This window comes from Pristiophorus japonicus, unplaced genomic scaffold, assembly GCF_044704955.1.
Source record: "Pristiophorus japonicus isolate sPriJap1 unplaced genomic scaffold, sPriJap1.hap1 HAP1_SCAFFOLD_272, whole genome shotgun sequence".
NCBI lineage: Eukaryota > Metazoa > Chordata > Chondrichthyes > Pristiophoridae > Pristiophorus > Pristiophorus japonicus.
Window position 1 is genome coordinate 854,806 of NW_027252472.1, and position 23,108 is coordinate 877,913.

Genomic DNA, 23,108 nt, shown 5'->3' on the forward strand with positions numbered 1-23,108 from the left:
GGACACGGGGCAGTGAGCACAGGGAGTGATGGGTGAGTGGGACTGGGTGTGAGTTAGGACACGGGGTCAGTGAGCACAGGGGGTGATGGGTGAGTGGGACTGGGTGTGAGTTAGGACACGGGGTTAGCGAGCACAGGGGGTGATGGGTGAGTGGGACTGGGTGTGAGTTAGGACACGGGGCACAGGGGGTGATGGGTGAGTGGGACTTGGTGTGAGTTAGGACACGGGGACAGTGATCACAGGGCGTGATGGGTGAGTGGGACTGGGTGTGAGTTAGGACACGGGGTCAGTGTGCACAGGGGATGATGGGTGAGTGGGACTGGGTGTGAGTTAGGACACGGGGGCAGTGAGCACAGGGGGTGATGGGTGAGTGGGACTGGGTGTGAGTTAGGACACGGGGCAGTGAGCACAGTGGGTGATGGGTGAGTGGGACTGGGTGTGAGTTAGGACACGGGGTCAGCGAGCACAGGGGGTGATGGGTGAGTGGGACTGGGTGTGAGTTAGGACACGGGGCACAGGGGGTGATGGGTGAGTGGGACTGGATGTGAGTTAGGACACGGGGACAGTGAGCACAGGGCGTGATGGGTGAGTGGGACTGGGTGTGAGTTAGGACACGGGGTCAGTGAGCACAGGGGATGATGGGTGAGTGGGACTGGGTGTGAGTTAGGACACGGGGGCAGTGAGCACAGGGGGTGATGGGTGAGCGGGACTGGGTGTGAGTTAGGACACGGGGCAGTGAGCACAGGGGGTGATGGGTGAGTGGGACTGGGTGTGAGTTAGGACACGGGGCAGTGAGCACAGGGGGTGATGGGTGAGTGGGACTGGGTGTGAGTTAGGACACGGGGCAGTGAGCACAGGGGGTGATGGGTGAGTGGGACTTGGTGTGAGTTAGGACACGGGGCAGTGAGCACAGGGGGTGATGGGTGAGTGGGACTGGGTGTGAGTTAGGACACGGGGCAGTGAGCACAGCGGGTGATGGCTGAGTGGGACTGGGTGTGAGTTAGGACACGGGGTCAGTGAGCACAGGGGGTGATGGGTGAGTGGGACTGGGTGTGAGTTAGGACACGGGGTCAGCGAGCACAGGGGGTGATGGGTGAGTGGGACTGTGTGTGAGTTAGGACACGGGGCACAGGGGGTGATGGGTGAGTGGGACTGGGTGTGAGTTAGGACACGGGGACAGTGAGCACAGGGCGTGATGGGTGAGTGGGACTGGGTGTGAGTTAGGATACGGGGTCAGTGAGCACAGGGGATGATGGGTGAGTGGGACTGGGTGTGAGTTAGGACACGGGGGCAGTGAGCACAGGGGGTGATGGGTGAGTGGGACTGGGTGTGAGTTAGGACACGGGGCAGTGAGCACAGGGGGTGATGGGTGAGTGGGACTGGGTGTGAGTTAGGACACGGGGCAGTGAGCACAGTGAGTGATGGGTGAGTGGGACTGGGTGTGAGTTAGGACACGGGGCAGTGAGCACAGGGGGTGATGGGTGAGTGGGACTGGTTGTGAGTTAGGACACGGGGCAGTGAGCACTGTGGGTGATGGGTGAGTGGGACTGGGTGTGAGTTAGGACACGGGGACAGTGAGCACAGGGGGTGATGGGTGAGTGGAACTGGGTGTGAGTTAGGACACGGGGCAGTGAGCACAGGGAGTGATGGGTGAGTGGGACTGGGTGTGAGTAAGGACACGGGGTCAGTGAGCACAGGGGGTGATGGGTGAGTGGGACTGGGTGTGAGTTAGGACACGGGGTCAGCGAGCACAGGGGGTGATGGGTGAGTGGGACTGGGTGTGAGTTAGGACACGGGGCACTGGGGGTGATGGGTGAGTGGGACTGGGTGTGAGTTAGGAAACGGAGACAGTGAGCACAGGGCGTGATGGGTGAGTGGGACTGAGTGTGAGTTAGGACACGGCGGCAGTGAGCACAGCGGGTGATGGGTGAGTGGGACTGGGTGTGAGTTAGGACACGGGGCAGTGAGCACAGGGGGTGATGGGTGAGTGGGACTGGGTGTGAGTTAGGAAATGGTGGAGTGAGCACAGTGGGTGATGGGTGAGTAGGACTGGGTGTGAGTTAGGACACGGGGCAGTGAGCACAGTGGGTGATGGGTGAGTGGGACAGGGTGTGAGTTAGGACACGGGGCAGTGAGCACAGGAGGTGATGGGTGAGTGGGACTGGGTGTGAGTTCGGACACGGGGTCAGTGAACACAGAGGGTGATGGGTGAGTGGGACTGAGTGTGAGTTAGGACACTGGGTCAGTGAGCACAGGGGGTGATGGGTGAGTGGGACTGGGTGTGAGTTCGGACACGGGGTCAGTGAGCACAGGGAGTGATGGGTGAGTGGGACTGGGTGTGAGTTAGGACACGGGGACAGTGAGCACAGGGGGTGATGGGTGAGTGGGACTGGGTGTGAGTTAGGACATGAGGGCAGTGAGCACAGGGGGTGATGGGTGAGTGGGACTGGGTGTGAGTTCGGACACGGGACAGTGAGCACAGCGGGTGATGGCGTGAGTGGGACTGGGTGTGAGTTCGGACACGGGGAAGTGAGCACAGGGGGTGATGGGTGAGCGGGACTGGGTGTGAGTTAGGACACGGGTCAGTGAGCACAGGGGGTGATGGGTGAGTGGGACTGGGTGTGAGTTAGGACACGGGGTCAGTGAGCACAGGGGGTGATGGGTGAGTGGGACTGGGTGTGAGTTAGGACACGGGGTCAGTGAGCACAGGGGGTGATGGGTGAGTGGGACTGGGTGTGAGTTAGGACACGGGGTCAGTGAGCACAGGGTGATGGGTGAGTGGGACTGGGTGTGAGTTAGGACACGGGGTCAGTGAGCACAAGGGGTGATGGGTGAGTGGGACTGGGTGTGAGTTAGGACACGGGGTCAGTGAGCACAGTGGGTGATGGGTGAGTGGGACTGGGTGTGAGTTAGGACACGGGACACAGGGGGTGATGGGTGAGTGGGACTGGGTGTGAGTTAGGACACGGGGTCAGTGAGCACAGGGGGTGATGGGTGAGTGGGACTGGGTGTGAGTTAGGACACGGGACACAGGGGGTGATGGGTGAGTGGGACTGGGTGTGAGTTAGGACACGGGGCACAGTGGGTGATGGGTGAGTGGGACTGGGTGTGAGTTAGGACACGGGGTCAGTGAGCACAGGGGGTGATGGGTGAGTGGGACTGGGTGTGAGTAAGGACACGGGGCAGTGAGCACAGGGGGTGATGGGTGAGTGGGACTGGGTGTGAGTTAGGACACGGGGCAGTGAGCACAGGGGGTGATGGGTGAGTGGGACTGGGTGTGAGTTAGGACACGGGGCACAGGTGGTGATGGGTAAGTGGGACTGGGTGTGAGTTAGGACACGGGGTCAGTGAGCACAGGGGGTGATGGGTGAGTGGGACTGGGTGTGAGTTAGGACACGGGGCAGTGAGCACAGGGGGTGATGGGTGAGTGGGACTGGGTGTGAGTTAGGACACGGGGTCAGTGAGCACAGGGTGTGATGGGTGAGTGGGACTGGGTGTGAGTTAGGATACGGGGTCAGTGAGCACAGGGGGTGATGGGTGAGTGGGACTGGGTGTGAGTTAGGACACGAGGAACAGGGGGTGATGGGTGAGTGGGACTGGGTGTGAGTTAGGACACGGGGTCAGTGAGCACAGGGGGTGATGGGTGAGTGGGACTGGGTGTGAGTTAGGACACGGGGCACAGGGGGTGATGGGTGAGTGGGACTGGGTGTGAGTTAGGACACGGGGCACAGCGGGTGATGGGTGAGTGGGATTGGGTGTGAGTTAGGACACGGGGCAGTGAGCACAGGGGGTGATGGGTGAGTGGGACTGGGTGTGAGTTAGGACACGGGGTCAATGAGCACAGGAGGTGATGGGTGAGTGGGACTGGGTGTGAGTTAGGACACGGGGTCAGTGAGCACAGGGGGTGATGGGTGAGTGGGACTGGGTGTGAGTTAGGACACGGGGCAGTGAGCACAGGGAGTGATGGGTGAGTGGGACTGGGTGTGAGTAAGGACACGGGGTCAGTGAGCACAGGGGGTGATGGGTGAGTGGGACTGGGTGTGAGTTAGGACACGGGGTCAGCGAGCACAGGGGGTGATGGGTGAGTGGGACTGGGTGTGAGTTAGGACACGGGGTCAGTGAGCACAGGGGGTGATGGGTGAGTGGGACTGGGTGTGAGTTAGGACACGGGGCAGTGAGCACAGGGGGTGATGGGTGAGTGGGACTGGGTGTGAGTTCGGACACGGGGTCAGTGAGCACAGGGGGTGATGGGTGAGTTGGACTGGGTGTGAGTTAGGACACGGGGTCAGTGAGCACAGGGGGTGATGGGTGAGTGGGACTGGGTGTGAGTTAGGACACGGGGTCAGTGAGCACAGCGGGTGATGGGTGAGTGGGACTGGGTGTGAGTTAGGATACGGGGCAGTGAGCACAGGGGGTGATGGGTGAGTGGGACTGGGTGTGAGTTAGGACACGGGGCACAGGGGGTGATGGGTGAGTGGGACTGTGTGTGAGTTAGGACACGGGGCACAGCGGGTGATGGGTGAGTGGGACTGGGTGTGAGTTAGGACACGGGGTCAGTGAGCACAGGGGGTGATGGGTGAGTGGGACTGGATGTGAGTTAGGACACGGGGACAGTGAGCACAGGGGGTGATGGGTGAGTGGGATTGGATGTGAGTTAGGACACGGGGTCAGTGAGCACAGGGGGTGATGGGTGAGTGGGACTGGGTGTGAGTTAGGACACGGGGTCTGTGAGCACAGGGGATGATGGGTGAGTGGGACTGGGTGTGAGTTAGGACACGGGGCACAGTGAGCACAGGGGGTGATGGGTGAGTGGGACTGGGTGTGAGTTAGGACACGGGGACAGTGAGCACAGGGGGTGATGGGTGAGTGGGACTGGGTGTGAGTTAGGACACGGGGCACAGTGAGCACAGGGGGTGATGGGTGAGTGGGACTGGGTGTGAGTTAGGACACGGGGACAGTGAGCACAGGGGGTGATGGGTGAGTGGGACTGGGTGTGAGTTAGGACACGGGGCACAGGGGGTGATGGGTGAGTGGGAGTGGGTGTGAGTTAGGACACGGGGTCAGTGAGCACAGTGGGTGATGGGTGAGTGGGACTGGGTGTGAGTTAGGACACGGGGTCAGTGAGCACAGGGGGTGATGGGTGAGTGGGACTGGGTGTGAGTTAGGACACGGGGTCAGTGAGCACAGGGGGTGATGGTTGAGTGGGACTGGGTGTGAGTTAGGACACGGGGCAGTGAGCACAGGGGGTGATGGGTGAGTGGGACTGGGTGTTAGTTAGGACACGGGGCAGTGAGCACAGGGGGTGATGGGTGAGCGGGACTGGGTGTGAGTTAGGACACGGGGTCAGTGAGCACAGGGGGTGATGGGTGAGTGGGACTGGGTGTGAGTTAGGACACGGGGTCAGTGAGCACAGGGGGTGATGGGTGAGTGGGACTGGGTGTGAGTTAGGACACGTGGCAGTGAGCACAGGGGGTGATGGGTGAGTGGGACTGGGTGTGAGTTTGGACACGGGTCACAGGGGGTGATGGGTGAGTGGGACTGGGTGTGAGTTAGGACACGGGGCACAGGGGGTGATGGGTGAGTGGGACTGGGTGTGAGTTAGGACACGGGGCACAGGGGGTGATGGGTGAGAGGGACTGGGTGTGAGTTAGGACACGGGGTCAGTGAGCACAGGGGGTGATGGGTGAGTGGGACTGGGTGTGAGTTAGGACACGGGGTCAGTGAGCACAGTGGGTGATGGGTGAGTGGGACTGGGTGTGAGTTAGGACACGATGTCAGTGAGCACAGGGGGTGATGGGTGAGTGGGACTGGGTGTGAGTTAGGACACTGGGACAGTGAGCACAGTGGGTGATGGGTGAGTGGGACTGGGTGTGAGTTGGGACACGGGGTCAGTGAGCACAGCGGGTGATGGGTGAGTGGGACTGGGTGTGAGTTAGGACACGGGGCACAGGGGGTGATGGGTGAGTGGGACTGGGTGTGAGTTAGGACACGGGGCAGTGAGCACTGGGGGTGATGTGTGAGTGGGACTGGGTGTGAGTTAGGACACGGGACACAGGGGGTGATGGGTGAGTGGGACTGGGTGTGAGTTAGGACACAGGGCTGTGAGCACAGGGGGTGATGGGTGAGTGGGACTGGGTGTGAGTTAGGACACGGGGTCAGTGAGCACAGGGGGTGATGGGTGAGTGGGACTGGGTGTGAGTTAGGACACGGGGCACAGGGGGTGATGGGTGAGTGGGACTGGGTGTGAGTTAGGACACGGGTCAGTGAGCACAGGGGGTGATGGGTGAGTGGGACTCGGTGTGAGTTAGGACACGGGTCAGTGAGCACAGGGAGTGATGGGTGAGTGGGACTCGGTGTGAGTTAGGACACGGGGTCAGTGAGCACAGGGAGTGATGGGTGAGTGGGACTGGGTGTGAGTTAGGACACGGGTCAGTGAGCACAGCGGGTGATGGGTGAGTGGGACTAGGTGTGAGTTAGGACACGGGTCAGTGAGCACAGGGGGTGATGGGTGAGTGGGACTGGGTATGAGTTCGGACATGGGGCAGTGAGCACAGAGGGTGATGGGTGAGTGGGACTGGGTGTGAGTTAGGACACGGGGCACAGGGGGTGATGGGTGAGTGGGACTGGGTGTGAGTTAGGACACGGGGCACAGCGGGTGATGGGTGAGTGGGACGGGGTGTGAGTTAGGACACGGGGTCAGTGAGCACAGGGGGTGATGGGTGAGTGGGACTGGATGTGAGTTAGGACACGGGGCACAGTGAGCACAGGGGATGATGGGTGAGTGGGACTGGGTGTGAGTTAGGAGACGGGGACAGTGAGCACAGGGGGTGATGGGTGAGTGGGACTGGGTGTGAGTTAGGACACGGGGCACAGGGGGTGATGGGTGAGTGGGACTGGGTGTGAGTTAGGACACGGGATCAGTGAGCACAGGGGGTGATGGGTGAGTGGGACTGGGTGTGAGTTAGGACACGGGGCACAGTGAGCACAGGGGGTGATGGGTGAGTGGGACTGGGTGTGAGTTAGGACACGGGGACAGTGAGCACAGGGGGTGATGGGTGAGTGGGACTGGGTGTGAGTTATGACACGGGGCACAGGGGGTGATGGGTGAGTGGGAGTGCGTGTGAGTTAGGACACGGGGTCAGTGAGCACAGTGGGTGATGGGTGAGTGGGACTGGGTGTGAGTTAGGACACGGGGTCAGTGAGCACAGGGGGTGATGGGTGAGTGGGACAGGGTGTGAGTTAGGACACGGGGCAGTGAGCACAGGGGGTGATGGGTGAGTGGGACTGGGTGTTAGGACACGGGGCAGTGAGCACAGGGGGTGATGGGTGAGCGGGACTGGGTGTGAGTTAGGACACGGGGTCAGTGAGCACAGGGGGTGATGGGTGAGTGGGACTGGGTGTGAGTTAGGACACGGGGTCAGTGAGCACAGGGGGTGATGGTTGAGTGGGACTGGGTGTGAGTTAGGACACGGGGCAGTGAGCACAGGGGGTGATGGGTGAGTGGGACTGGGTGTTAGTTAGGACACGGGGCAGTGAGCACAGGGGGTGATGGGTGAGCGGGACTGGGTGTGAGTTAGGACACGGGGTCAGTGAGCACAGGGGGTGATGGGTGAGTGGGACTGGGTGTGAGTTAGGACACGGGGTCAGTGAGCACAGGGGGTGATGGGTGAGTGGGACTGGGTGTGAGTTAGGACACGTGGCAGTGAGCACAGGGGGTGATGGGTGAGTGGGACTGGGTGTGAGTTTGGACACGGGTCACAGGGGGTGATGGGTGAGTGGGACTGGGTGTGAGTTAGGACACGGGGCACAGGGGGTGATGGGTGAGTGGGACTGGGTGTGAGTTAGGACACGGGGCACAGGGGGTGATGGGTGAGAGGGACTGGGTGTGAGTTAGGACACGGGGTCAGTGAGCACAGGGGGTGATGGGTGAGTGGGACTGGGTGTGAGTTAGGACACGGGGTCAGTGAGCACAGTGGGTGATGGGTGAGTGGGACTGGGTGTGAGTTAGGACACGATGTCAGTGAGCACAGGGGGTGATGGGTGAGTGGGACTGGGTGTGAGTTAGGACACTGGGACAGTGAGCACAGTGGGTGATGGGTGAGTGGGACTGGGTGTGAGTTGGGACACGGGGTCAGTGAGCACAGCGGGTGATGGGTGAGTGGGACTGGGTGTGAGTTAGGACACGGGGCACAGGGGGTGATGGGTGAGTGGGACTGGGTGTGAGTTAGGACACGGGGCAGTGAGCACTGGGGGTGATGTGTGAGTGGGACTGGGTGTGAGTTAGGACACGGGACACAGGGGGTGATGGGTGAGTGGGACTGGGTGTGAGTTAGGACACAGGGCTGTGAGCACAGGGGGTGATGGGTGAGTGGGACTGGGTGTGAGTTAGGACACGGGGTCAGTGAGCACAGGGGGTGATGGGTGAGTGGGACTGGGTGTGAGTTAGGACACGGGGTCAGTGAGCACAGGGGGTGATGGGTGAGTGGGACTCGGTGTGAGTTAGGACACGGGTCAGTGAGCACAGGGAGTGATGGGTGAGTGGGACTCGGTGTGAGTTAGGACACGGGGTCAGTGAGCACAGGGAGTGATGGGTGAGTGGGACTGGGTGTGAGTTAGGACACGGGTCAGTGAGCACAGCGGGTGATGGGTGAGTGGGACTAGGTGTGAGTTAGGACACGGGTCAGTGAGCACAGGGGGTGATGGGTGAGTGGGACTGGGTATGAGTTCGGACGTGGGGCAGTGAGCACAGAGGGTGATGGGTGAGTGGGACTGGGTGTGAGTTAGGACACGGGGCACAGGGGGTGATGGGTGAGTGGGACTGGGTGTGAGTTAGGACACGGGGCACAGCGGGTGATGGGTGAGTGGGACGGGGTGTGAGTTAGGACACGGGGTCAGTGAGCACAGGGGGTGATGGGTGAGTGGGACTGGATGTGAGTTAGGACACGGGGCACAGTGAGCACAGGGGATGATGGGTGAGTGGGACTGGGTGTGAGTTAGGAGACGGGGACAGTGAGCACAGGGGGTGATGGGTGAGTGGGACTGGGTGTGAGTTAGGACACGGGGCACAGGGGGTGATGGGTGAGTGGGACTGGGTGTGAGTTAGGACACGGGATCAGTGAGCACAGGGGGTGATGGGTGAGTGGGACTGGGTGTGAGTTAGGACACGGGGCACAGTGAGCACAGGGGGTGATGGGTGAGTGGGACTGGGTGTGAGTTAGGACACGGGGACAGTGAGCACAGGGGGTGATGGGTGAGTGGGACTGGGTGTGAGTTATGACACGGGGCACAGGGGGTGATGGGTGAGTGGGAGTGCGTGTGAGTTAGGACACGGGGTCAGTGAGCACAGTGGGTGATGGGTGAGTGGGACTGGGTGTGAGTTAGGACACGGGGTCAGTGAGCACAGGGGGTGATGGGTGAGTGGGACAGGGTGTGAGTTAGGACACGGGGCAGTGAGCACAGGGGGTGATGGGTGAGTGGGACTGGGTGTTAGGACACGGGGCAGTGAGCACAGGGGGTGATGGGTGAGCGGGACTGGGTGTGAGTTAGGACACGGGGTCAGTGAGCACAGGGGGTGATGGGTGAGTGGGACTGGGTGTGAGTTGGGACACGTGGCAGTGAGCACAGGGGGTGATGGGTGAGTGGGACTGGGTGTGAGTTTGGACACGTGTCACAGGGTGTGATGGGTGAGTGGGACTGGGTGTGAGTTAGGACACGGGGCACAGCGGGTGATGGGTGAGTGGGACTGGGTGTGAGTTAGGACACGGGGCACAGGGGGTGATGGGTGAGTGGGACTGGGTGTGAGTTAGGACACGGGGTCAGTGAGCACAGTGGGTGATGGGTGAGTGGGACTGGGTGTGAGTTAGGACACGGGGTCAGTGAGCACAGGGGGTGATGGGTGAGTGGGACTGGGTGTGAGTTAGAACACGGGGACAGTGAGCACAGGGGGTGATGGGTGAGTGGGACTGGGTGTGAGTTAGGACACGGGGTCAGTGAGCACAGGGGGTGATGGGTGAGTGGGACTGGATGTGAGTTAGGACACGGGGTCAGTGAGCACAGGGGGTGATGGGTGAGTGGGACTGGGTGTGAGTTAGGACACGGGGCAGTGAGCACAGGGGGTGATGGGTGAGTGGGACTGGGTGTGAGTTAGGACACGGGGCACAGGGGGTGATGGGAGAGTGGGACTGGGTGTGAGTTAGGACACGGGGCACAGCGGGTGATGGGTGAGTGGGACTGGGTGTGAGTTAGGACACGGGGTCAGTGAGCACAGGGGGTGATGGGTGAGTGGGACTGGATGTGAGTTAGGACACGGGGACAGTGAGCACAGGGGGTGATGGGTGAGTGGGATTGGATGTGAGTTAGGACACGGGGTCAGTGAGCACAGGGGGTGATGGGTGAGTGGGACTGGGTGTGAGTTAGGACACGGGGTCAGTGAGCACAGGGGATGATGGGTGAGTGGGACTGGGTGTGAGTTAGGACACGGGGCACAGTGAGCACAGGGCGTGATGGGTGAGTGGGACTGGGTGTGAGTTAGGACACGGGGACAGTGAGCACAGGGGGTGATGGGTGAGTGGGACTGGGTGTGAGTTAGGACACGGGGCACAGGGGGTGATGGGTGAGTGGGACTGGGTGTGAGTTAGGACACGGGGTCAGTGAGCACAGGGGGTGATGGGTGAGTGGGACTGGGTGTTAGTTAGGACACGGGGTCAGTGAGCACAGGGGGTGATGGGTGAGTGGGACTGGGTGTGAGTTAGGACACGTGGCAGTGAGCACAGGGGGTGATGGGTGAGTGGGACTCGGTGTGAGTTTGGACACGGGTCACAGGGGGTGATGGGTGAGTGGGAATGGGTGTGAGTTAGGACACAGGGCACAGGGGGTGATGGGTGAGTGGGACTGGGTGTGAGTTAGGACACGGGGCACAGGGGGTGATGGGTGAGTGGGACTGGGTGTGAGTTAGGACACGGGGTCAGTGAGCACAGTGGGTGATGGGTGAGTGGGACTGGGTGTGAGTTAGGACATGGGGCACAGGGGGTGATGGGTGAGTGGGACTGGGTGTGAGTTAGGACATGGGTCAGTGAGCACAGGGGGTGATGGGTGAGTGGGACTGGGTGTGAGTTAGGACACTGGGACAGTGAGCACAGGGGGTGATGGGTGAGTGGGACTGGGTGTGAGTTAGGACACGGGGACAGTGAGCACAGAGGGTGATGGGTGAGTGGGACTGGGTGTGAGTTAGGACACGGGGTCAGTGAGCACAGGGGGTGATGGGTGAGCGAGACTGGGTGTGAGTTAGGACACGGGGCACAGGGGTGATGGGTGAGTGGGACTGGGTGTGAGTTAGAACACGGGGCAGTGAGCACAGGGGGTGATGGGTGAGTGGGACTGGGTGTGAGTTAGGACACGGGGCAGTGAGCACAGGGGGTGATGGGTGAGTGGGACTGGGTGTGATTTAGGACACGGGGTCAGTGAGCACAGGGTGATGGGTGAGTGGGACTGGGTGTGAGTTAGGACACGGGGACAGTGAGCACAGGGGGTGATGGGTGAGTGGGACTGGGTGTGAGTTAGGACACGGGGTCAGTGAGCACAGGGGGTGATGGGTGAGTGGGACTGGGTGTGATTTAGGACACGGGGTCAGTGAGCACAGGGTGATGGGTGAGTGGGACTGGGTGTGAGTTAGGACACGGGGACAGTGAGCACAGGGGGTGATGGGTGAGTGGGACTGGGTGTGAGTTAGGACACGGGGCAGTGAGCACAGGGGGTGATGGGTGAGTGGGACTGGGTGTGAGTTAGGACACGGGGGCAGTGAGCACAGGGGGTGATGGGTGAGTGGGACTGGGTGTGAGTTAGGACACGGGGTCAGTGAGCACAAGGTGATGGGTGAGTGGGACTGGGTGTGAGTTAGGACACGGGGCACAGAGGGTGATGGGTGAGTGGGACTGGGTGTGAGTTAGGACACGGGGTCAGTGAGCACAGGGGGTGATGGGTGAGTGGGACTGGGTGCGAGTTAGGACACGGGGCACAGGGGGTGATGGGAGAGTGGGACTGGGTGTGAGTTAGGACACGGGGCACAGCGGGTGATGGGTGAGTGGGACTGGGTGTGAGTTAGGACACGGGGTCAGTGAGCACAGGGGGTGATGGGTGAGTGGGACTGGATGTGAGTTAGGACACGGGGACAGTGAGCACAGGGGGTGATGGGTGAGTGGGATTGGATGTGAGTTAGGACACGGGGTCAGTGAGCACAGGGGGTGATGGGTGAGTGGGACTGGGTGTGAGTTAGGACACGGGGTCAGTGAGCACAGGGGATGATGGGTGAGTGGGACTGGGTGTGAGTTAGGACACGGGGCACAGTGAGCACAGGGCGTGATGGGTGAGTGGGACTGGGTGTGAGTTAGGACACGGGGACAGTGAGCACAGGGGGTGATGGGTGAGTGGGACTGGGTGTGAGTTAGGACACGGGGCACAGGGGGTGATGGGTGAGTGGGACTGGGTGTGAGTTAGGACACGGGGTCAGTGAGCACAGGGGGTGATGGGTGAGTGGGACTGGGTGTTAGTTAGGACACGGGGTCAGTGAGCACAGGGGGTGATGGGTGAGTGGGACTGGGTGTGAGTTAGGACACGTGGCAGTGAGCACAGGGGGTGATGGGTGAGTGGGACTCGGTGTGAGTTTGGACACGGGTCACAGGGGGTGATGGGTGAGTGGGAATGGGTGTGAGTTAGGACACAGGGCACAGGGGGTGATGGGTGAGTGGGACTGGGTGTGAGTTAGGACACGGGGCACAGGGGGTGATGGGTGAGTGGGACTGGGTGTGAGTTAGGACACGGGGTCAGTGAGCACAGTGGGTGATGGGTGAGTGGGACTGGGTGTGAGTTAGGACATGGGGCACAGGGGGTGATGGGTGAGTGGGACTGGGTGTGAGTTAGGACATGGGTCAGTGAGCACAGGGGGTGATGGGTGAGTGGGACTGGGTGTGAGTTAGGACACTGGGACAGTGAGCACAGGGGGTGATGGGTGAGTGGGACTGGGTGTGAGTTAGGACACGGGGACAGTGAGCACAGAGGGTGATGGGTGAGTGGGACTGGGTGTGAGTTAGGACACGGGGTCAGTGAGCACAGGGGGTGATGGGTGAGTGGGACTGGGTGTGAGTTAGGACACGGGGTCAGTGAGCACAGGGGGTGATGGGTGAGTGGGACTGGGTGTTAGTTAGGACACGGGGTCAGTGAGCACAGGGGGTGATGGGTGAGTGGGACTGGGTGTGAGTTAGGACACGTGGCAGTGAGCACAGGGGGTGATGGGTGAGTGGGACTCGGTGTGAGTTTGGACACGGGTCACAGGGGGTGATGGGTGAGTGGGAATGGGTGTGAGTTAGGACACAGGGCACAGGGGGTGATGGGTGAGTGGGACTGGGTGTGAGTTAGGACACGGGGCACAGGGGGTGATGGGTGAGTGGGACTGGGTGTGAGTTAGGACACGGGGTCAGTGAGCACAGTGGGTGATGGGTGAGTGGGACTGGGTGTGAGTTAGGACATGGGGCACAGGGGGTGATGGGTGAGTGGGACTGGGTGTGAGTTAGGACATGGGTCAGTGAGCACAGGGGGTGATGGGTGAGTGGGACTGGGTGTGAGTTAGGACACTGGGACAGTGAGCACAGGGGGTGATGGGTGAGTGGGACTGGGTGTGAGTTAGGACACGGGGACAGTGAGCACAGAGGGTGATGGGTGAGTGGGACTGGGTGTGAGTTAGGACACGGGGTCAGTGAGCACAGGGGGTGATGGGTGAGCGAGACTGGGTGTGAGTTAGGACACGGGGCACAGGGGTGATGGGTGAGTGGGACTGGGTGTGAGTTAGAACACGGGGCAGTGAGCACAGGGGGTGATGGGTGAGTGGGACTGGGTGTGAGTTAGGACACGGGGCAGTGAGCACAGGGGGTGATGGGTGAGTGGGACTGGGTGTGATTTAGGACACGGGGTCAGTGAGCACAGGGTGATGGGTGAGTGGGACTGGGTGTGAGTTAGGACACGGGGACAGTGAGCACAGGGGGTGATGGGTGAGTGGGACTGGGTGTGAGTTAGGACACGGGGTCAGTGAGCACAGGGGGTGATGGGTGAGTGGGACTGGGTGTGATTTAGGACACGGGGTCAGTGAGCACAGGGTGATGGGTGAGTGGGACTGGGTGTGAGTTAGGACACGGGGACAGTGAGCACAGGGGGTGATGGGTGAGTGGGACTGGGTGTGAGTTAGGACACGGGGCAGTGAGCACAGGGGGTGATGGGTGAGTGGGACTGGGTGTGAGTTAGGACACGGGGGCAGTGAGCACAGGGGGTGATGGGTGAGTGGGACTGGGTGTGAGTTAGGACACGGGGTCAGTGAGCACAAGGTGATGGGTGAGTGGGACTGGGTGTGAGTTAGGACACGGGGCACAGAGGGTGATGGGTGAGTGGGACTGGGTGTGAGTTAGGACACGGGGTCAGTGAGCACAGGGGGTGATGGGTGAGTGGGACTGGGTGCGAGTTAGGACACGGGGACAGCCGAGTTTTGGATCACCTCTAGTTTACGTCGGGTAGAACGTGGGAGGCCGGCCAGGAGTGCGTTGGAACGGTGAAGTCTGGAGGGGAGAGAGGCACGGGTGAGGGCTTCAGCAGCGGATGAGCTGAGGCAGTGGGCGGAGACGGGTGATGTTGCGGAGGGGCTTTTGGTGATGGGGCGGCAACCGGGTGGGAAGCTCATTTCAGGGTCAAATCCGACTCCAAGGTTGCAAACGGTGTGGTTCAGCCTCAGACAGGAGCTGGGGAGAGGGAGGGAGTCGGAGGCTCGGGCAACGCAGTTTGCGACGGTGACCCAAGGCAATGGCTTCGGCCTTGCCGACATTTAGTCGGGGTACGTTTCTGCTCTTCTGGAATGCATGTGGGACACGCAGCATGGCCACAGACTCTGGTCACTGTTGTAATTACGACTCAGCGAGCTGGCGGGTTAACTGCGGTCACCCGCTTGTGTGTTGGTAGGACGAGGGAGGCCGCAGGGACGAGAGGGCGGGCAGTGAGGGGCAGAGCGGGCCCACCGACGGAGAGGACCCCCAAGCCCCCAAACCACGGTCGCAGGGGTCGCTCAGCCCCCCTCCCGGCGAAGGGGGTAGTGGCAAACGGAAGAGGATGAAGGACGAGAGGGAGGCTCCGCCCGCCAAGAGGCATTCCAGCCCCTACTACATGCCGGGCCACGGGCAAATCAAACAGGTACCTGTGGGAGCGAATGGGAAGGGGTTTGGGTCCATCGGGATTGTGTACGGTGGGAGTGAATGGGAAAGGGTTTTGGGTCCATAGGGATTGTGTACAGTGGGAGTTAATGGGAAGGGGTTTGGGTCCATAGGGATTGTGTACAGTGGGAGTTAATGGGAAGGGGTTTGGGTCCATAGGGATTGTGTACAGTGGGAGTTAATGGGAAGGGGTTTGGGTCCATAGGGATTGTGTACAGTGGGAGTTAATGGGAAGGGGTTTGGGTCCATAGGGATTGTGTACAGTGGGAGTTAATGGGAAGGGGTTTGGGTCCATAGGGATTGTGTACAGTGGGAGTTAATGGGAAGGGGTTTGGGTCCATAGGGATTGTGTACAGTGGGAGTTAATGGGAAGGGGTTTGGGTCCATAGGGATTGTGTACAGTGGGAGTTAATGGGAAGGGGTTTGGGTCCATAGGGATTGTGAACAGTGGGAGTTAATGTGAAAGGGTTTCGGTCCATTCGGATTGAGTACAGTGGGAGTGAATGGGAAGGGGATTGGGTCCATTGGGATTGTGTACAGTGGGAGTGAATGGGAAGGGTTTTGGGTCCATTGGGATTGTGTACAGGGGGAGTGAATGGGAAGGGGATTGGGTCCATTAGGGATTGTGTACGGTGGAAGTGAATCGGAAGGGGTTTGTGTCCATTGGGATTGTGTACGGTGGGAGTGAATGGGAAGGGGTTTGTGTCCATTGGGATTGGGTACGGTGGGAGTGAATGGGAAGGGGTTTGGGTCCATTGGGATTGTGTACAGTGGGAGTGAATGGGAAGGGGTTTGTGTCCATTGGGATTGTGTACGCTGGGAGAGAATGGGAAGGGGTTTGAGTCCATTGGGATTGTGTACGGTGGGAGTGAATGGGAAGGGGTTTGGATCCATTGGGATTGTGTACAGTGGGAGTGAATGGGAAGGGTTTGGGTCCATTGGGATTGTGTACAGTGGGAGTGAATGGGAAAGGGTTTGTGTCCATTGGGATTGTGTACAGTGGGAGTTAAGGGGAAGGGGTTTGGGTCCATTGGGATTGTGTACAGTGGGAGTGAATGGGAAGGGGTTTGTGTCCATTGGGATTGTGTACAATGGGAGTGAATGGGAAGGGGTTTGTGTCCATTGGGATTGTGTACGCTGGGAGTGAATGGGAAGGGATTTGTGTCCATTGGGATTGTGTACGGTGGGAGTGAATGGGAAGGGGTTTGAGTCCATTGGGATTGTGTACGGGGGGGAGTGAATGGGAAGGGGTTTGGGTCCATTGGGATTGTGTACAATGGGAGTGAATGGGAAGGGGTTTGGGTCCATAGGGATTGTGTACCTGTGGTAGTGAATGGGAAGGGGTTTGTGTCCATTGGGATTGTGTACAGTGGGAGTGAATGGGAAGGGGTTTGTGTCCATTGGGATTGTGTACGGTGGGAGTGAATGGGAAGGGATTTGGGTCCATTGGGATTGTGCACAGTGGGAGTGAATGGGAAGGGGTTTGGGTCCATTGGGATTGTGTACGGTGGGATTGAATGGGAAGGGGATTGGGTCCATTGGGATTGTGTATAGTGGGAGTGAATGGGAAGGGGTTTGGGTCCATAGGGATTGTGTACAGTGGGAGTTAATGGGAAGGGTTTTGGGTCCATTGGGATTGTGTACAGTGGGAGTGAATGGGAAGGGGTTTGGGTCCATTGGGATTGTGTCCTGTGGGAGTGAATGGGAAGGGGTTTGTGTCCATTGGGATTGTGTACAGTGGGAGTGAATGGGAAGGGGTTTGTGTCCATTGGGATTGTGTGCGGTGGGAGTGAATGGGAAGGGGATTGGGTCCATTGGGATTGTGTATAGTGGGAGTGAATGGGAAGGGGTTTGGGTCCATAGGGATTGTGTACAGTGGGAGTTAATGGGAAGTGGTTTGTGTCCATTGGGATTGTGTACAGTGGGAGTGAATGGGAAGGGGTTTGTGTCCATTGGGATTGTGTACGGTGGGAGTGAATGGGAAGGGATTTGGGTCCATTGGGATTGTGCACAGTGGGAGTGAATGGGAAGGGGTTTGGGTCCATTGGGATTGTGTACGGTGGGAGTGAATGGAAAGGGGATTGGGTCCATTGGGATTGTGTATAGTGGGAATGAATGGGAAGGGGTTTGGGTCCATAGGGATTGTGTACAGTGGGAGTTAATGGGAAGGGGTTTGAGTCCATTGGGATTGTGTACAGTGGGAGTGAATGGGAAGGGGTTTGGGTCCATTGGGATTGTGTACGGTGGGAGTGAATGGGAAGGGGTTTGGGTCCATTGGGATTGTGTACAGTGGGAGTGAATGGGAAGGGGATTGGGTCCATTGGAATTGTGTATAGTGGGAGTGAATGGGAAGGGGTTTGGGTCCATTGGGATTGTGTACAGTGGGAGTGAATGGGAAGGGGATTGGGTCCATTGGGATTGTGTACGCTGGGAGTGAATGGGAAGGGATTTGGGTCCATTGGGATTGTGTACAGTGGGAGTGAATGGGAAGGGGTTTGGGTCCATTAGGATTGTGTACAGTGGGAGTGAATGGGAAGGGGTTTGAGTCCATTGGGATTGTGTACGAGGGGGAGTGAATGGGAAGGGGATTGGGTCCATTGGGATTGTGTACGCTGGGAGTGAATGGGAAGGGGTTTGGGTCCATTGGGATTGTGTACGCTGGGATTGAATGGGAAGGGGATTGGGTCCATTATGGGAAGGGGTTTGGGTCTATTGGGATTGTGTACGGTGGGAGTGAATGGGAAGGGGATTGGGTCTATTGGGATTGTGTACGCTGGGAGTGAATGGGGAGGGGTTTGGGTCCATTGGGATTGTGTACAGTGGGAGTGAATGGGAAGGGGTTTGAGTCCATTGGGATTGTGTACGGTGGGAGTGAATGGGAAGGGGTTTGGGTCCATTGGGATTGTGTACAGTGGGAGTGAATGGGAAGGGGATTGGGTCCATTGGGATTGTGTACGGTGGGAGTGAATGGGAAGGTGTTTGTGTCCATTGGGATTGTGTACAGTGGGAGTGAATGGGAAGGGGTTTGGGTCCATTGGGATTGTGTACGGTGGGAGTGAATGGGAAGGGGATTGGGTCCATTGGGATTGTGTACGGTGGGAGTGAATGGGAAGGGGATTGGGTCCATTGGGATTGTGTACGCTGGGAGTGAATGGGAAGGGGTTTGGGTCCATTGGGTATTGAGCACAGTTGCTTGTTAAACGCCCTGCGTTCTTCCCCTGTGTGATTCGCCCCGCCTCTCCCAGGAATGCAGTGTTGGAGAGATGTCTCCCCGAGCTGTCACTGAGCCTCTCTCGCAAGTGTGGAACACCAACAGTCCCGAGGAGAAGGTGGGCTACGGCGCTTATCCCAGCCCGACCGTGTACCCGGAGTTTGACTGAGCTCCTTGCTGAATCTCCGGGTCCCAGAAGAGGAGATGTGGGGAGAGAGAGGAGAGTGGAGAGCTTGCTGGTAGAAGATGTAATATTGGACAGTGTCTCTCAATCAGCCCCGGTGCACTCTCTCTGACTCTTCACCCTCCGCTCGAGGGGATCAGCACCGGCTCCTTCAGCTGACGGAAGGACCGAGCGTCTTTCTCAGCTCCCCCCACACCTCCCTCGCCCATGACCAGCCCACATCCGATCCCACCATCTTGAGGAATGCTCTTCATGAAGAAACACCACAACCTATTCCAGCCTGGCAGCACCCATGAAATAAAAGATTTGAAACACTGCCTCCAACCCATCGTGATTCTTCTCTCTCTCTTTCGATCAGTCCAATGCTCTCCTGGCTGGGCTGCTGTCTTCCGTGACCTACATCTCGCCCTGCTGTCCGTTACCACAACTCACACAGACCAGGACTGTGCACGGTGCTCCCAGTGTGGTCTAACCCAGGTATATGGAGACCAGGACTGTGCACGGTGCTCCCAGTGTGGTCTAACCCAGGTATATGGAGACCAGAACTGTGCACGGTACTCCAAGTGTGGTCTAACCCAGGTAGATGGAGACCAGAACTGTGCACGGTGCTCCCAGTGTGGTCTAACCCAGGTATATGGAGACCAGAACTGTGCACGGTGCTCCCAGTGTGGTCTAACCCAGGTATATGGAGACCAGAACTGTGCACGGTGCTCCCAGTGTGGTCTAACCCAGGTATATGGAGACCAGAACTGTGCACGGTGCTCCCAGTGTGGTCTAACCCAGGTAGATGGAGACCAGAACTGTGCACGGTGCTCCCAGTGTGGTCTAACCCAGGTATATGGAGACCAGAACTGTGCACGGTGCTCCCAGTGTGGTCTAACCCAGGTATATGGAGACCAGGACTGTGCACGGTGCTCCCAGTGTGGTCTAACCCAGGTATATGGAGACCAGGACTGTGCACGGTGCTCCCAGTGTGGTCTAACCCAGGTATATGGAGACCAGGACTGTGCACAGTGCTCCCAGTGTGGTCTAACCCAGGTATATGGAGACCAGGACTGTGCACGGTGCTCCCAGTGTGGTCTAACCCAGGTATATGGAGACCAGAACTGTGCACGGTGCTCCCAGTGTGGTCTAACCCAGGTATATGGAGACCAGAACTGTGCACGGTGCTCCCAGTGTGGTCTAACCCAGGTATATGGAGACCAGGACTGTGCACGGTGCTCCAAGTATGGTCTAACCCAGGTATATGGAGACCAGAACTGTGCACGGTGCTCCAAGTGTGGTCTAACCCAGGTATATGGAGACCAGGACTGTGCACGGTGCTCCAAGTGTGGTCTAACCCAGGTATATGAAGACCAGGACTGTGCACGGTGCTCCCAGTGTGGTCTAACCCAGGTATAAGGAGACCAGAACTGTGCACAGTGGTCCAAGTGTGGTCTAACCCAGGGATATGGAGACCAGAACTGTGCACGGTGCTCCCACTGTGGTCTTGTCTGGTCATTATCACAAAAGGTTAGTATGCAGGTACAGCAAGTGATCAGGAAGACCAATGGTATCTTGGCCTTTATTGCAAAGGGGATGGAGTATAAAAGCAGGGAAGTCTTGCTCCAGTTACACAGGGTATTGGTGAGGCCACACCTGGAGTACTGCGTGCACAGTTTTGCTCTCGTATTTACGAAAGGACACACTTTGCTTTGGAGGCAGTTCAGAGAAGGTTCACTCGGTTGATTCCGGAGATGAGGGGGTTGACTTATGAGGAAAGGTTGAGGAGGTTGGGCCTCTACTCATTGGAATTCAGAAGAATGAGAGGTGTTCTTATCGAAAGGTATCAGATTATGAGGGGGGCTCGACAAGGTGGATGCAGAGAGGATGTTTCCACTGATGGGGGAGACTAGAACTAGGGGGCATGGTCTTAGAATAAGGGGCCGCCCATTTAAAACTGAGATGAGGAGGAATTTCTTCTCTCAGAGGGTTGTAAACCTGTGGAACTCGCTGCCTCAGAGAGCTGTGGAAGCCGGGACATTGAATATATTTAAGACAGAGATAGACAGTTTCTTAACCGATAAGGGGGCGGGCAGGGAAGTGGAGCTGGGTCCATGATCGGATCAGGCCACGATGGTATTAAATGGCGGAGCAGGTTCGAGGGGCCGAATGGCCCACTCCTGCTCCTATTTCTGATGTTCTTATCACATGCTGTTTGTGGGAGCTTGCTGTGCACAAATTAGCTGTCGCGTTTCCTACATTTACAACAGTGACCACACTCGAGAATGATTTCATTGGCCGTGTGAAGCGCTTTGAGACGTCCGGTGGTTGTGAAAGGCGCTATATAAATACAAGTCTTTCTTTCGCAGCGAGACTCACTACAAGTACAACATAACTTCTTCACTTTTCAATTCTATTCCTCCAGAATAAACCCCAATGCTTGGTTTGTTTATTCCTGGCTTTATCACCCTCACAGATCCCTGAAGGGAGCAGGCCAGGTGGATAAAGTGGTTAAGAAGGCACAGGGAATACTTGCCTTTATTAGCCGATGCGTCGAATACAAGAGCAGGGAGGTTATGCTCGAAGTGGATACAACACTGGTTAGGCCACAGTTGCAGTACTGCGTGCACAGTTCTGGTCACCACATTACAGGAAAGATGTGATTGCACTTGAGAGGGTACAGAGGAGATTTACCAGGATGTTGCACTGGAGAGGGTACAGAGGAGATTTACCAGGATGTTGCACTGGAGAGGGTACAGAGGAGATTTACCAGGATGTTGCACTGGAGAGGGTACAGAGGGGGATTTACCAGGATGTTGCACTGGAGAGGGTGCAGAGGAGATTTACCAGGATGTTGCACTGGAGAGGGTACAGAGGAGATTTACCAGGATGTTGCACTGGAGAGGGTACAGAGGAGATTTACCAGGATGTTGCACTGGAGGGGGTACAGAGGAGATTTACCAGGATGTTGCACTGGAGAGGGTACAGAGGAGATTTACCAGGATGTTGCACTGGAGAGGGTACAGAGGAGATTTACCAGGATGTTGCACTGGAGAGGGTACAGAGGAGATTTACCAGGATGTTGCACTGGAGAGGGTACAGAGGAGATTTACCAGGATGTTGCACTGGAGAGGGTACAGAGGAGATTTACCAGAATGTTGCACTGGAGACGGGACAGAGGAGAGTTACCAGGATGTTGCACTGGAGAGGGTACAGAGGAGATTTACCAGGATGTTGCACTGGAGAGGGTACAGAGGAGATTTACCAGGATGTTGCACTGGAGAGGGTACAGAGGAGATTTACCATGATGTTGCACTAGAGAGGGTACAGAGGAGATTTACCAGGATGTTGCACTAGAGAGGGTACAGAGGAGATTTACCAGGATGTTGCACTGGAAAGGGTACAGAGGAGATTTACCAGGATGTTGCACTGGAGAGGGTACAGAGGAGATTTACCAGAATGTTGCACTGGAGACGGTACAGAGGAGAGTTACCAGGATGTTGCACTGGAGAGGGTACAGAGGAGATTTACCAGGATGTTGCACTGGAGAGGGTACAGAGGAGATGTACCAGGATGTTGCACTGGAGAGGGTACAGAGGAGATTTACCAGGATGTTGCACTGGAGAGGGTACAGAGGAGATTTACCAGGATGTTGCACTGGAGAGGGTACAGAGGAGATTTACCAGGATGTTGCACTGGAGAGAGTACAGAGGAGATTTACCAGGATGTTGCACTGGAGAGGGTACAGAGAAGATTTACCAGGATGTTACACTAGAGAGGGTGCAGAGGAGATTTACCAGGATGTTGCACTGGAGAGGGTACAGAGGAGATTTACCAGGATGTTGCACTGGAGAGGGTACAGAGGAGATTTACCAGGATGTTGCACTGGAGAGGGTACAGAGGAGATTTACCAGGATGTTGCACTGGAGAGGGTACAGAGGAGATTTACCAGGATGTTGCACTGGAGAGGGTACAGAGGAGATTTACCAGGATGTTGCACTGGAGAGGGTACAGAGGAGATTTACCAGGATGTTGCACTGGAGAGGGTACAGAGGAGATTTACCAGGATGTTGCACTGGAGAGGGTGCAGAGGAGATTTACCAGGATGTTGCACTGGAGAGGGTGCAGAGGAGATTTACCAGGATGTTGCACTCGAGAGGGTACAGAGGAGATTTACCAGGATGTTGCACTGGAGAGGGTACAGAGGAGATTTACCAGGATGTTGCACTGGAGAGGGTACAGAGGAGATTTACCAGGATGTTGCACTGGAGAGGGCACAGAGGAGATTTTCCAGGATGTTGCACTAGAGAGGGTACAGAGGAGATTTACAAGGATGTTGCACTGGAGGGTACAGAGGAGATTTACCAGGATGTTGTACTGGAGAGAGTACAGAGGAGATACCAGGATGTTGCACTAGTGAGGGTACAGAGGAAATTTACCAGGATGTTGCACTGGAGAGGGTACAGAGGAGATTTACCAGAATGTTGCA

At 57.8% G+C, this 23,108-nt stretch overlaps 1 protein-coding gene across 1 annotated transcript in view; it reads left to right on the forward strand.

The window, feature by feature from the left end:
- The window catches only part of tfpt (TCF3 (E2A) fusion partner), a 42,961-nt gene extending 24,000 nt beyond the window's left edge, over positions 1–18,961 (forward strand). Inside the window, exons 4-5 of the mRNA XM_070871661.1 lie at positions 14,995–15,222; positions 18,488–18,961. Coding sequence (XP_070727762.1) covers positions 14,995–15,222; positions 18,488–18,622 — 363 coding nt within the window. The 3' untranslated portion in view covers positions 18,623–18,961. The remainder of the gene's footprint in view (positions 1–14,994; positions 15,223–18,487) is intronic.
- The last annotated feature ends 4,147 nt before the right edge of the window (positions 18,962–23,108 follow it).